Here is a 14,976-nt window from a genome sequence, read left to right on the forward strand (position 1 = left end):
ATATTAAAATATGAGTAAGAAGCTAAAACTTTTACAGCATAACACTATTAGTGAGTCAAAAGTTTCCTAACTTGTGGCATTTTCTATACTACGGCTAATGTTAAATTAAGGGGTCATTGAGCACCCTCTTAAAATATTGAAAAATGAGTAAGAAGCTAAAACTTTTACAGCATAATACTATAAATGAGTCAAAAAAGGTGGAGGGGGGAGGGGGTAGCCTCGACTTTAGCTCGAAGAAAAGTTGTTTTGAACCACCCTAGTATACTTGCAGCGGCCAGACTTTTAAAGCTAGCTAATCCCTGGATGACCGTAGAATGTTTTAAAAGAGCCGGTTACTTCTGGAGATTACATAGCAGAAACTGAGAGTATCAAGGGCTAAAATAAAAATAAAACTCGAACCACCATTTCGCACCCTGGCAGCATAAGTGAACCCTAAAACTTTTTGGGAACTCAACACGTATTAATGTGAAATATAAATCTAACACATACGTATGAATATATTTACACAAAGCAGTATAAATAATATATTCATTTAAAATTTCATGAAATTCATGAAGAATAATTTAGTTCATGAATAAATATTTAGATTCGAAAGTAAAATTATTTTTATTTAATTCCTTTCAAAGCGGTTGAAAGCGCAATGTTCCATTTAAAACTAGTTAATCGAGTCAATATTTAATAAAATGATGAATTTTACATCTTTAACAGGATTTGGTATTTCGCATCAATTTGATGGCAAAAATGTTTAGCATATCTGTGTTTACTCAATGACAAACCAATTTATCACTTATTAATTCAAAAGTTCTTTACTGTATTTTCAGAGTGAATCTCAATATTTATTTTCGAATTTTTATGTATAATAAGTATAAAGTATAGATTGTAATATAGTGATTGTGAAAATTTGAACTAGTTTTCTTTTAATACTACGAAACATTTTGCAAGAACTTATGTTCTGCTTTTGTTATTTCACACCATTATCATTGCAAAAACGTTTAATAAATCTACTAGTTAATGCACCATACGTTTATTCATTGACTCACTTATTTATTACAAAAGGAATTTAAAATTTCTTCATAGCATTTTCTGAATGATTTTTAGCATTTTTTTTTAAACTGTTTTAGTATTAAAAAGTTATTGTAAAAATTTGAAGTACGGGAACTAGTTTTCCATTAATATGGCAAACATTCTGAAGTGTTGAAGAGCTCATGTACTGCTTTTGGTGTTTGTAAAAAAGTTTCGTAAATCTATTGCATCATATGTTTATTCAATAACACACCTATTTATTGCAGAATTAATTTATAACTTCTTCATAGCATTTTCTGAGTGATTTTTAATGTTTATTTTTTTAAAAACTGTTTTAGTATCAGATGTATTGGCGACTAAATAAAGTGCTTGTAAAAATTTGTACTGTGTAAATTAGTTTAGTTTTAATACGATTTAACTTTCTGAAGTTTTGAAGAACTTATGTTCTGCTTTTGATGCTTCACATTAATATCATTGCAAAAAAGTTTAGTAAATCTATTGCACAATGGTAGTATAGATAAGTTAACAAATAATAAGTTAACAATAAGTTAAAATATAAAACATAATAAGTTAACAAATAATAAGGTATAACAAATAGTAGTTCAATGACGAACCTATTTGTTACAGAACTAGTTTAAAACTTCATCATAACATTTTCTGAGTGATTTTTAGTATTTATTATATCTAAACTGTTTTAATATTAAACGTAATGGAGACTAAATTAAGTTATTGTTTACATTTCCACTGTGAAAATTAGTTTTCTTTTAACACGCTTAAACTTTTTGAACTTTTAAAGAGCTTACTTTCTAGTGATAAATTGAAAAAAAAAAAAAAAATCACCCAATTTCTGTAATATGCACTCGATTGGGACTATTTTTCTCACTCTCAGGAATGCAAATTTCTAAACAATTTGGAATAAATAACTTGAGGAATTTGATTTAAAAAAAAATATCACTCATGTACATTAATCCTGCATTGTGATGAATTTGACACTCCGTTGTCGTCATTTTTTGAAGTCAAAATTACTTATTTATAGCTCACAAATGACGAAAATTAATATTTGTATTTACTTTGAACTTAAGTTAATTACGTTTTCTAAAAAGAGTAGCATAAATATAAAAAAGTATTTTCATTGCGTGGTTTCAAATTAAATGCTTGAATTTTATGATTGATAAATATTTATTTTCTTAATGTTACTAATAAATCAAACCTCTGATAAATAAGACCAGAAAAAAATATAACTTTCATTTAAATTATAAGAGTTTTGAAAACTTACGAAAATTCATTTTTCAAACGAAAAATTGCCGTCATAAATCATATTAAAAATTAATCTTCCCCAAAGTTTCAGAAAAAGCATGCGGTTAATCACAAGCCACATTAAAAATATATACTTCCCCCAATCTTATTCCCAGCGAAACTCAAGACTTGCGCTTTCCGCTTCGCTAACAAGATGTTTTTAATTTCCTTACTAAATAAAACTCTCAAAAAATTCAATTCTTGCATCTTGTTTGGGAAAAATTAATTAACAAGCTAAGTAAAGCAAATGCACTTACGGAAGGCCCAGGAATGTTAGCTTGCTTTGGAATTAGGAAGCGCTCGTGTTTAAAAACCCCTGAGGCATGTGTCCAAAGTTTATGGTTGCATGTGGATATTGCTGTGTTTGTGCGTGGGGGGGGGGGGGGGATTATTAGGAAGAAAAAGTCGATTATACAAGAAGAAAATTCCTGAAATTTCGTGACATTTAATTAAACAAGTATTACATATCGTTTGATATGAACTTTGGGGAAAATTTTTCTGCGGGTAATGATGAGCAAAATAGTCCCAATGGTATGTGTCTTACACATATTGGGTGATTTTTTCCTTTTTATTTATTACAGAGCATAAGCTCTTTAAAACTTCAGAAAGTTTAATGTTATTAAAAGAAAACTAGTTTTCATCGTGTAAGTTTTTACAATCACTTCAGTCGGCATTATGTTTAATACAAAAAGATCTAATAATCACTCTGAAAATGCCATGAAAATGTTTGAACCGAATTATTGATTAATAGTATTTGTCCAAAGTTTACGGTTGCTTGTGAACTTTACTATGTGTGTGTGGTGGGGTTATTAGGAAGAAAAAGTCGGTTATACAAGAAGGAAGGTAATTTCGTGACATTTAAATAAACAAGTATTGCATATCGTTTGATATGAACTTTTGGGAGAATTTTGCTGTGGGTAATGATGAGCAAAATAGTCCCAATGGTATGTGTCTTGCACATATTGGGGTGATTTTTTCCTTTTTGTTTATTATCGGAGCATAAGCTCTTTAAAACTTCAGAAAGTTTAATGTTATTAAAAGAAAACTAGTTTTCACCGTGTAAATCTTTACAATCACTTCAGTCTGCATTATGATTAGTACTAAAAGGTTTAATAAATAACTAAATACTAATCATTTCGAAAATGCCATGAAAATATTTGAATCTAATTATCGACAAATAGTTTTTGTTCAAAGTTTACGGGTTTATGAGAATTTTACTATGTGTGTGGTGGTGGGAGTTATTAGGAAGAAAAAGTTGATTACACAAGAAGGAAGGAATTTTCGTGACATTATGTAAATTAAAAAAGTATTACATATCATTTGATATGAACTTTTGGAAGAACTTTTCTGCAAGTAAAGATGAGCAAAAGAGTACCAGTATGTCTTACACATATTGGGTGATTTTCCCCTTTTTTTAAAATTTATTACTAGAACATAAGCTCTTTAAAACTTCAGAAAGTTTAATCTTATTGAAAGAAAAAAAAATTTCAACGTACAAATTTTAACGATCACTTCCGCCTACATTACATTTGATGCGAAGAGATTTAACAAATAATTAAATTTTAATAACTCCGAAAAGGAAATGAAAATATTTGAACCTAGTTATTGATAAATACTTTTTGTTTAAAGTTTACGGCTGCACGTGAATTTTACTATGTGTGTGATAGGGGTTATTAGGAAGAAAAAGTCGGTTGTACAAGAAATAATGACATTTCGTGATATTTAATTAAACAAGTATTACATATCGCTCTCGATATGAACTTATGGAAGTATTTTTCTACTGATAATGAAGAGCAAAATAGTCCCAATGGTATTTGTGTCTTACACACATTGGGTGATGTTTTTTACTTCCTTTTACAAAAAAAGAAGTGTTGTATTCGCGAAAAAATTTTCACTCAAAAATCGACCTTAATTTCCATTTTACTCACCCCCGAATGAATATTGAGGTTTTTTTTCTACTCGACCACACGTGGATAAAGAACACGTGGTGCCTAAGAACGTATAGACACGCGAAATAGCCATAATGACGATTCCCGAGTTAATTACTACGAATTTTCTCGTGACGTCTGTATGTACGTATGTATGTCGCATAACTCAAGAACGGTAAGTCCTAGAAAGTTGAAATTTGGTACGTTGACTCCTAGTGGGGTCTAGTTGTGCACCTCTCCTTTTGGTTGCATTCGGGTGTTTCTAAAGGGGTCTTTTGCCCCTTTTTCGCGGGGGAAATCATTGTTAATTTCGATGTAAGCTCAAGTGGTGTTATAATTTGGCAGACACTTGGCGATATATCACCAGTCTTTTGGTCGTCAAATTTTGTCGCGAACTTGGCGACAAATTTAGCGATTTTTTAAAAAAATCTGTTTCAATTTGGCAACTGTTGGTGATATTTAGAGAATAAACTATTGAATCACATTAAATTGCCAGTAATAGGGAAATGACATTAAATTGGAGTAAAAGGAAGTCATGTGATGCACACATCAGCTCGTTTTTCTTTTAATTTAGTACTAGAGCATAAGCTCTTTAAAACTTCAGAAATCTTAATAGTATTAAAAGCAAGCTAGTTTTTACCGTACAAATTTCAACAATCACTTCAGTCTTTATTATATTTAATGCAAAAAGATTTAAAAAATAAATAAATGAATAAATAAATAAATAAATAAATAACAATCACTCAACCAGCAGACCTAAAAATGCGAAGTTTCACAACTAGCTTTACTTAAAATAATCAATTAACCGACGTTTTGAAGCACAAAAATTGTAAATTACTGCAGACACGCGTTTTGGTATCACAAAGAACACTTTTTTCAATGCAAAGAAGTGTGAGCTTCTGGATGAAAAGTCGTCAGGTGGAAGGAAGGCTACATTAAAAGCATTTAGTTGTGAATTTCACCTTTCAAGCCATTTTTGGTGCGCAACACAGGTGTTTCTGTTTATTTCATAAATACTGTGTTCAGGGGCAAATGATAATATTTAAGTTTTTCATTCTTCCTTTTTTTTTAATGATCAAATTTTGATGAATATTACACTTTTACGTGTATTTTACATGAATTTATCTCATAATTGATTTTTTGGTATGATTTTTCTTTTTAAATGAATTATATTTGGAGGATTAGGGGGAGCACAGGGAGAGTGTCTAGAGTTCCCCCCCCCTATCAACCTCGATTTGTCACATCACTACTTGCACTGATAATTTCACGTGACAAAAAAAGTCGAAAATTCTTTCATTACTTGTATTTCATGATTCTACATGACTATATAACTCGGATTTTCTTCCGACGCAGTGTAAGTTCATTTGGATTTTCAGTTTTAAAATATAATTTTAAAATTACATTGTAAAAATGAGTGATCAAAATCTTAAAAATAAACAAGTCTCATTTTTGTCTTTTGTGAAAAACGTACGTGAAGATGAATAACAAAAGATTCTGGAAATAAAAGAAGATTATCTTTGTCAACCGCAAATGATTTACCATTTTTCATTTTTGAATTATGATAAAAGTAATTACATAAATGATTGTGGTTTTCTGACAACTTAATTAAGTATTTGCTATTAATTAAGTATTTATTGGTTAACAAATGCTAATTTATTTATTCAATAATGTATTTTAATTGTTTTTTGTTACCAACAAACGATAAAATCAAAGAATAAGCTTGTCGATGTATTGCAGTGATATAATACGATAATGGTTGACTTTCGACTCTGGACCCCCTCCTTGAGAAATTCCTGTGTCGTCCACTGTGTAGAACTTCTTCAGCTTCTAAACTGATTGTGTATAGAGAGATCTACCTACTCCAACCTAATGGGAGGAAAATAGGGTGCTTCCATCCCCCCCCCCCCATAGGGACAAAAAGAAACATGATTTCACTACCTGACAGTCATTCGAGTCAAAATTTTCATACCCAGTTAGTCTAAGAAAGTTTGGATCTGGACATAACGCGTAAAACTTTATGTATCAATTCATCCAAAACAAAGTGAATTATCTGAGATAAAAGGTTGAAATTATGTTTTCATTCCATTCCTTTTGCCCCTAACTATCCCTAATACCCTCCACCGTAGGACGATAGAAACTTTTATAAACAGCTAAATTAGCGTTGTGTTTTCCTAGCACTTCAACACTAAATCCTCTCATAATGTCAAAAGAGAAAAACAGAAACATTTTTATCAGGTGAAAAAATTAACCCACAATAAAATTTATACGAAAGAAAAACGGCTCGCGTGGAAGCTTTTAACAAAGTAACAACAAAGTAGCATAATTTTCTCACATCATCCCAATCCCTGAGACTTTCCATGAAATGTCTAATAAACTACACACACTTTTGCTTTCAGTAACTGGCAAACTAAAGGCAAGAGGAGAAAGGAAATATGAGGCAGTGAGAAGCAAAGGGATGTAAGTGGCAAAATTTAAAATTTGGAGATAACCAGTACACATGGTTGGTGAACCTCTCTTCTGTCTAGGGGCAAGAGATGGTACAAGTAGCCCTGGTAGTTGCTGCCATACAACATGATTTAGAAAAAAAAATTCAATGAAAGCCTACTTAGGATGTTATCTTTAAACGCGTTTAAATCAAAACTTGAAAATGTCCACTTACATCCCTTTGCTTCTCACTGCCTCATATGCATTAGAGAAAAAATCATCATCAAAATAAAACAATGCCTACGTTACGGGAAAAAGGACTTCCCCCTTTTTTCCCATTGTCAGCAGTGCACAGAAACCTCCGTTGATCCAATATTAAAGCCTCACGCCCCCAAAGCCACCGTTAAATAAGCTTATAGACCTATTAACGATCAATAGATGGCGGGGCTTAATGCCGCCATAGCAACATTGCCCGCGTCTTTAGAGGAAGTCTAAATGGACGATAGAGTACGCGAAAGTCGGAGGAAGAGAGCGAGGCACGGGCGGAGCATTGATTTCTGCGAAGTAACCACATAAGGCATTTTGCTTTTATACAAGTGACGCTCTCTATTGTGTTGTATCGCTAGGTACAATAAGGTCGGATATCTGTTTTCGGGATGTATGGTCTCCAGGCACGCATTGCTTTTGTTTGGATGTGATGAGTTTTTGGAAAAGTTTTTAATGTGAGTTTTGAGCGAAGGAGCTGGTAATCCAAGAGGCTGCTTAGAATTCATGCCAAGGCTTTTTCCTTTTTTTGGTTTTTTAACAAAGGCAGTGCTTGAGTATCCGGAAATCACAGGATAGAAATAAAAACAAGCATGCAAGATCAATTTGTCTCTCTTACAACAAAGAAAAGAATATCTATATATTTCACTTTTTATGTAGAAAAAGACTATCTATATATTTCACTTTTTATGTACAAAAAGAATATCTACATGTTTCACTTTTTATATACAAATACAATAGAGTTAGGAAATTCCGAGTCTCAAAAGGCCGAGGTTCCGCTTAATCGAGCTATCAAAAGTTTGATTTTTTCCCTCGCTAGTAGGAATGATTTTTTTCCCTCCATTTTTTTGATGGAGCAAATACATTTTCGAACAACACATATTCCGGTACATTCCTTCCTTTTTTTAGATGTCTTAAAAGAAAAAGGCAGCAAAAAATTTAGTAACTGCGTTCCTTACACATTTTCCACTTACACTTTAGTTCCGTACACATTTTTAGAGTAAAAGAAAACGATCTGATCTGTAAACTACATTAGGGTCATTAGGTCCTTCCTTATACTGCTATTAAGTAACAAACATTTTTAATAGCTAAAGATGATTTCTGTCATCAACAAATTAACGGCTTTTACTTATTATAAAACTTCTTTAACCTTACACAGTAAAATCATTAAAAACAATTGCAATGGCTGTGTCACCAGGCAGCACTCTTCAAAAGACGTGAAATTTTAACTTGACTAAATATTAAAAGTCAAAATAATTCAACGAAACTAATCGAAATGAACTAGTTGGAATTTTTTAGTTTCTCACACGTTTAGTAGACATCTTGGATCACTTTTGAAAATAGAGTTATCGGTTATTAAAATGGAAATCTAGGTGAAATCACTTCATCCCTACAATATTCCCTATATACTTTGTACTGGGAACTGAAAGATATATACGTCCGTTTGTAGTCTAAATAGTGTAAAATTGTAATGGATAAGAATTTTAAGCTAGTCCGAGTTTTCAGTAATCCGAGGTGGCGCCAGCTCAATTACCTCGGATTTTCGAGACTCTACTGTATATATAAGACACATCTGCCCTCAACAATGGGGATTTTGATGGCAAAATCTGCACCCCTCCCGAAAACTTTAGTTTCTCAGAAAGAAAGAAAGTCAAGGTTTAATCAGTATTTTATTCACGCGTGAGGACTCCTATTCCTAAATTTCAGATAGCTGACATTGTTTTAATCTTAAATTTTCGCAAGAGTATAATTCGGCGTGCATATTGTGTATTCAGTGTCGAAAAAATCTGGGGGAAAAAACACCTTGAAAACATTACAGAGCCAATTTTCTAACGTAGAAATACAGTCATTCTGAAGCGTAGTCTGCTCCAAGAGTAGGTACGCTCGAATTTGTCAGTATCTGTAATTCTTAGTTTACAAATGGATATAAGTGCAAATATTTTGAGTTAAATGTTGGAGTTCAATAACAGCTGAGGTATTAAACATAAGTGGGTACAAATTGAAATGTTTTGCTTTGTCTAGTAAAAACGTTCACTGTAAAAAAAATCCGAACCGTTACTGATTATTCCCATGTAACGTTTCGAGATTTGAGAGGTTTTCACTTATTTCCCCGTAAAATCAAATATTTTCCAAAAATATTTCCTGAATTACTACAAGTTGCCCGAATGCAGACTTTTCACTGCTGTGACAAATATTTTTAGCTATCGGTTTAAAGATTGACTGAGCGTGTTTAATAAGTATATCGGTTTTGCTTATATTACGCTCCGGCCTGTCCAGGTTGACTAAGCTCCCAATAGCCGCGTTCACAACTTACTTTTCGACCCGGTAAATCCCCGCTCTGGCTCCGCAAAAAACCCGATTGAAAAATTCCCCGTTTCCATGCAAAAAGATGTTCTCCCATTATTCACCAAATTCCAAACCACGCTTACTCTTTTGAACACTAGGTGGCAGGGCTGCCGGGGTCACTCAAAACTTCCGGCGGAAGTCATATTTGTATTGCTTCTTACGACGAATTGCTCTGTTTACGTATCTGTAATTTGATTGAATTTTTAAAATTAATCATGGATTTCAAAGGCGCAAAATTTTCGTAAAAAGAGCGGATGTTGTTCTGCTTTCGGGTACAGCATGATGACAGGAGCAAATAAGATGTCAGAAATAAAGATGTTCAAATTTCTAAAGGTCCTGATCGTCGAATCAAAGCCAATGCTTTAAAGCGAAAGGATTGAATCTTAATGAATATTATGTGGTAAACACACTTTGTGCGAGGTATTTACGAGCTGGAAACATTCACCTTAATTTCATCAGCTTTGTATTTTTACTGTAATGTGTGAAGATCTATATTGATCTATATTAAATTGATTATTAGAAAAACTCAACCTGAACAATTTTTTATTTGCTTCCTGCAAAGCTGAAAGTTTCCAGTGTTTTGACGGGTTTCAAACAGTTTGATTTGTGTGATTAAAATAAAAAACCACTATTCATTACTTCATGAGAAAAAACTTCCCATAGCTCGAACTATCAATAACTCGAACCATTTAGCCCGTCTCTTGGGACTTCGAGTTATTGACGGTACTTTAATATTAGGCGCTCTAATTGTAAACAAATTTAGATATTCGACAATCGGTAAACAAACACATTAATTAAAGTTATAGTATAGTGTCATAGTACAGCTATTGGTATTACATTCAAAGCAATTTTAACGCAGGAGAATGCACTCGGAGATTAAATTTAAATTTTGTTATCTTTCAATTTTTTTTATGCCTATCAATCTTGCTACAGAAGCAAGTTGATTAAAAAAAAAAAGAAAGTGATGAACAAATATGTAATAAAATATATTAAATATCAAACCTGAAAATTAGGTAGCAACTGTAAACCAATAAGTGTGTGTGAACTGAAAAGCTACAACAGGAGAATTGATTAAATATGACACCAAAACTCCCTGTCATAGCCATTCTGTGTGAACACAGTGCATTAATAAAGCATCCATCTTTGAAAAAATAGCTTCAACTTAAGAAGAATAGATTCGCCATCCATCTACTAAAGGATCGGCAAGGTCACAGCCATTGAAAGATAATTTTTAACAATAACTAAGTTTGTCTTTCTCATTTAATGCATTGAAATACGCAGAAGACATTATTCTGCTTTTTAAAGAAGCACAACAAAATCGCTTTCGCTATGAACACCTATCTCTAGCAATGGAGATTGGCGCTTAACCGGAAATAAGACTCGCTACTTCCGGTCTACGTCAGTGGTTTGTTTGTTTATTTAGGATATTTGGTGAATACCAGAGAAAGCGGTTTTTACCCAGCATCCTTAGCGGCTAGTAGACGAACTTATTTCGCGTAATGCATTCCGGGTAAAAACACCGCTTTCACTCCAGAAGCTAGCAGGAGTAGAAAGATTCCACATAAAACCCGCTAATAACCGGAATGCGGTGGAAAGCAGGTTTTTTCCGGGGTCGAAAGTGTCCATGGAAACGACCCTAATGAGAGCGAATAATTCTCTGGATAGTTGCAGCTTTGCAAGGCAAGAAATGCAGGCAAAAGAGATGGTAGGTTCTTACTTGCAATTCTGCATTGGCCATTGATGCTTCTAGAGCTTTCTTAATAAATCAGGAGAATTCTAATCAATTACGTTAAACGTACCTACTTTCCTTTGAAGGTTCCAGACTGGTTTGAGAATCTGAGAGATTTTCAAATTCTTCAGAACGATTCAAGGGTAATTTCAGTTAGGTTACTGTCTTTTAGCGAAAACGTTCCTGGTTTTTGCAAGATACGTTACTGGCAGAAATTGGACACATTAGCTGCCCATTGTTTTTCAGGAAAGTTTCTGAATCGGTTTTACAGTGTATGTCTCGAATGTCTCATAGCAAATCAACTTCATATATGAACTTAAATGTATAGATTCTTGCTTGATTTTAATCTTCTTGGTTATACTATGTCATCGTTCTCTTCGAAAAGTAAGTGAGAGTTTAAAGTTGCTCGGATGAATAGTGCGGTTTGAAAAATTAAACACAATTGAGATTTCAGTGGAATTTCGAAGCACATTAAAACTTCCCTTTTAAAAAAAAAAAAACCTTCCGAAAAGTTTTATTTGCATTACGTTATGTGTTATGGGGCCATAAGTAAGATTTCCATGGATTCTCGTTGAAGCACATCAATCTGTTTAATTAATCTATTTTCCCCCTCCGAAAAATCTTATATTGGCATTACGTTATGCATTACGCAGCCTTAAGCAATGCGTACGTAACCCTAAGATACAGGTAAGTCGCAGTTCAAACATTTTGACATAATCTATAGCAACTACTGTCCTTTCAAGCAGACCAGAAAGCTACCACATTCGTTTTACAGTAATGTAGTTTTCTTTGAAGGTTCAGGATTTATTCCCAAAAAATTTCACAATTTTTAGAAAGATTCCAGGCTTATTTCAGGAATGAAGGTTAAGATATGTTACTCGCAAAAATCAGGCACATTAGCTGCCCATTATTTTCAAGGTATGTTTCGGATTTTTACCCCTCTTTTCTAGTGTAGAGTGTTATTTCTAAATTTCAGTCAAGTTCACCAGAGAAAAAGCCTGAAAAAAGTCGTAATTACGACAGCAGAAACTTGAAACTGTTGCCTTTGAAGCCATACTGCCTTTTAAAGTTATACATGTAGATATTATGAGTAGATTTTAAAAATATGACATTAAGCACTTCATCAAAACCGTTGCATCATATTTAACAGCTTTTGAAGAAAGAAATAGCATGTGCATTAATATCATGACGTGCATTTATATCATTGACAGAGCTAAAGTAGTAAGAGGTACTTTCCCGTTTCGGGAGGCCGTAAAAAATTGAAGAAACGTCTTAAATTGGCCATCACTTGTCAAAATATTGCCATTTTTTGCCGCCAACTTGTCGACATATTTCCAAATTGGCAAACAATTTTGCGCTAACAATGATATGCCAACCCCGGGTCGGTTTGACAATATGGGCAATATTTAGCAAGATCCTTTAGTCACTAAATTGGTGACAAAATTTGGCGATATATCGCCACGTGATCGCAAATCTATGACGTTACTTCAGTTTGCGTTAAATTAACGGCCATCGCAACGGAAGAGCACCCAATTAAATTTGATGAAATGTGATATCAGATCATAGAGTAAAGAAATTACATAGAGAGGCCCTGCTATACTAAGAAATTGAAGCCGGAAGTTGCACCGCTGTATCCCAAGATCCTTTGCTTCTTGCTAAATATCTTGGAATCTCAATTGGTTGTTAATTTAAACTTGGATATTCTTGTAAGTTTATGAAGTACGTTTTTGAAATCGCATTAAAACATGAATTGAAATAGAAACCAATCCGCCAGCTACTTTATTAGGTCTCTCTGCGAGATTGGTGAAAACTATTCTCGAGAAGCGATCATGTTATCATAACCCCGCTCATCATTGCACTGCTGTATCCCATAATTCTGGCTTCAATTTCATCTCCTTTTTGCCATAAACGGGGCCTCTTATGTATATTTCTTTACTCTATGTCTAAGATGCAGTTTGGTAACAATGCATTTACTTTTATTGAAATCAAAATTTTAGCAATCAAACATAACATATGAAATTGCCTTAACTTTACACTTGCACTAAGCTTTCTGGTATGTGACATGACACTAAACACTGGAATTCATGAAAGTAGACATTGCTTACTATGACTTATGTGTAATGAATCATCAATGACATTGCTAAATAGTTTGCATATATAGCTTTAGTATGTTGTTACAACAGCATGCATTTAGCAATAATAAGAACATACCTCATGCAAAGTAAAACAAAGACATATTTTAATGATTAAGCGTCTAAACTAAGCGAAGCAAAAAGGCTAAATAATACATTTTTATTTAAAAAATAATAAATAAGCGCCCTACCGGGGAAGCCTGAGATGAGGAATCGGATTCGGACATGGAGAGGATCATAAACTGTGAAGGATAAAATTAAAATAAAATCAGAAATCTATTGGGAGTTTGTAAATTTGCACAATAAAATATAAATTGCATCAAAAGAAAACAACGTTGCATTTGCATTAATGGATATTAAAGTATTGAAAATTATACAAAATGAAAATGCAAACATAGTGATTCATGCACTTTAGCTTATTTTCATTGCTTAGAAATTAATCATTGCAAAATTGATATAATAGCAATAACTGGCTTTAAAATATATTATCATGATACTGAAACTTTGAGTAATCGATATCATTTAAAGCAAAGATATAATGGAAATTTTCCGTTTACAAAAAATAGTCTTCTAAACAGCAATTTGTAGGAGGGAGAAAGTTCTTTAGTTCTAAATCGCTGATAAAGAAATTCTTTTAGAATTTTTCAAATTATTTGTACGGTTTTTTGCATTAAAAAAATACAGTTGGTAGATACACATTTGATGCATTTCGATGATAAGTACTAAACATAGTCATCCATACATAAAAAGCAAATTACTAAATTGACTGTTTAAACAGTCAAAATGTTCAAGTTATAGAAAAAACTTAACACAAAAGGCTTATATAAAAGATATAATCTGCTGACAGTCTTATTTTTCAAATGTTTTCTACTTCGTATGGTTTTTCTTTTCCTTTCCTTTCATTCTTTAAATATAAACACAATTTGATAGTATTGTTTTCTTTTAAAAATATATATGTAACCCTCACACACATACCTACATACATACACAAACATTAATTATTTATGTAGACGGTAATCAGAAAATATGAGACCAAATTTTAAATGAAGTTAGAAGAATTATACAGGCAAGAATTATTATGTGGGAACATACGGTCGCAAGGGAATGCTTATATGCTACATAAACATAAAGTCAGGGGGAGGGGGGGGGGGAACTGACGCATGCGAAACATGCAACAACTTTTATTAAGAAGAGATGATTTTACACAAAATTTTCGGTTTAAGAAAGATTCTAAACAGTTTTTGAAATTTTGCCACCTGTAGCTGTATAATGTCGTTTGACAACGCACCGAACGTCTCAGTGGCGATTCTAGCGACGGGATTATTAAATATTTTAAAGCACTTCTTAAAAAAACTAATACGTTGTGTAAAACCATCATTGTAAAACACGTCTGTGATCTTTTTCCCAACCCTCAATTTCTGGCTATGTGAGCATATAGGGCATCAGCATTGTTTTTGCGACCAATGTTCTTGTACGATTCGTGCTTGGTTAGGTATTTTCTAATAAGATATATTTTTTTGTACCTCTTGCTGAGAATGCCCTTAATACTTCACGGCTGGGCGACGGATTTGGTGACCATTATACGATATTTTGCAATGTTTGATGTGAAAACTAGAAATTTTAGGATTGCTACACGATATTGTGTTGGAGATAATACGAGGCAGTGAGAAGCAAAGGGATGTAAGTGAACATTTTCAAGTTTTGAGTAAAACGCGTTTAAAGATAAGATCCTAGGTAGGCTTTCATTGAATTTTTTTTTCTAAATTATTCGGTATAGCAGCAACTATACCAGCCCTGGTAGTTGCTGCTATATGATGCAGTACTACCAGAAGAG

At 33.0% G+C, this 14,976-nt stretch overlaps 1 protein-coding gene across 2 annotated transcripts in view; it reads right to left on the reverse strand.

Annotated features, from left to right (window-relative positions):
- The window catches only part of LOC129223970 (insulin gene enhancer protein ISL-1-like), a 191,306-nt gene that overhangs the window by 42,899 nt on the left and 133,431 nt on the right, over positions 1 to 14,976 (reverse strand). Inside the window, exon 5 of one of the 2 annotated variants that reach the window (XM_054858354.1) lies at positions 13,334 to 13,384. The exons of the other annotated variant lie outside the window; for it this stretch is intronic. Coding sequence (XP_054714329.1) covers positions 13,334 to 13,384 — 51 coding nt within the window. The remainder of the gene's footprint in view (positions 1 to 13,333; positions 13,385 to 14,976) is intronic. 2 annotated transcript variants of the gene reach the window in all.

The sequence above is a fragment of the Uloborus diversus genome, chromosome 6 (genome assembly GCF_026930045.1).
Source record: "Uloborus diversus isolate 005 chromosome 6, Udiv.v.3.1, whole genome shotgun sequence".
In the NCBI taxonomy this organism is placed as follows: Eukaryota; Metazoa; Arthropoda; class Arachnida; order Araneae; family Uloboridae; genus Uloborus; species Uloborus diversus.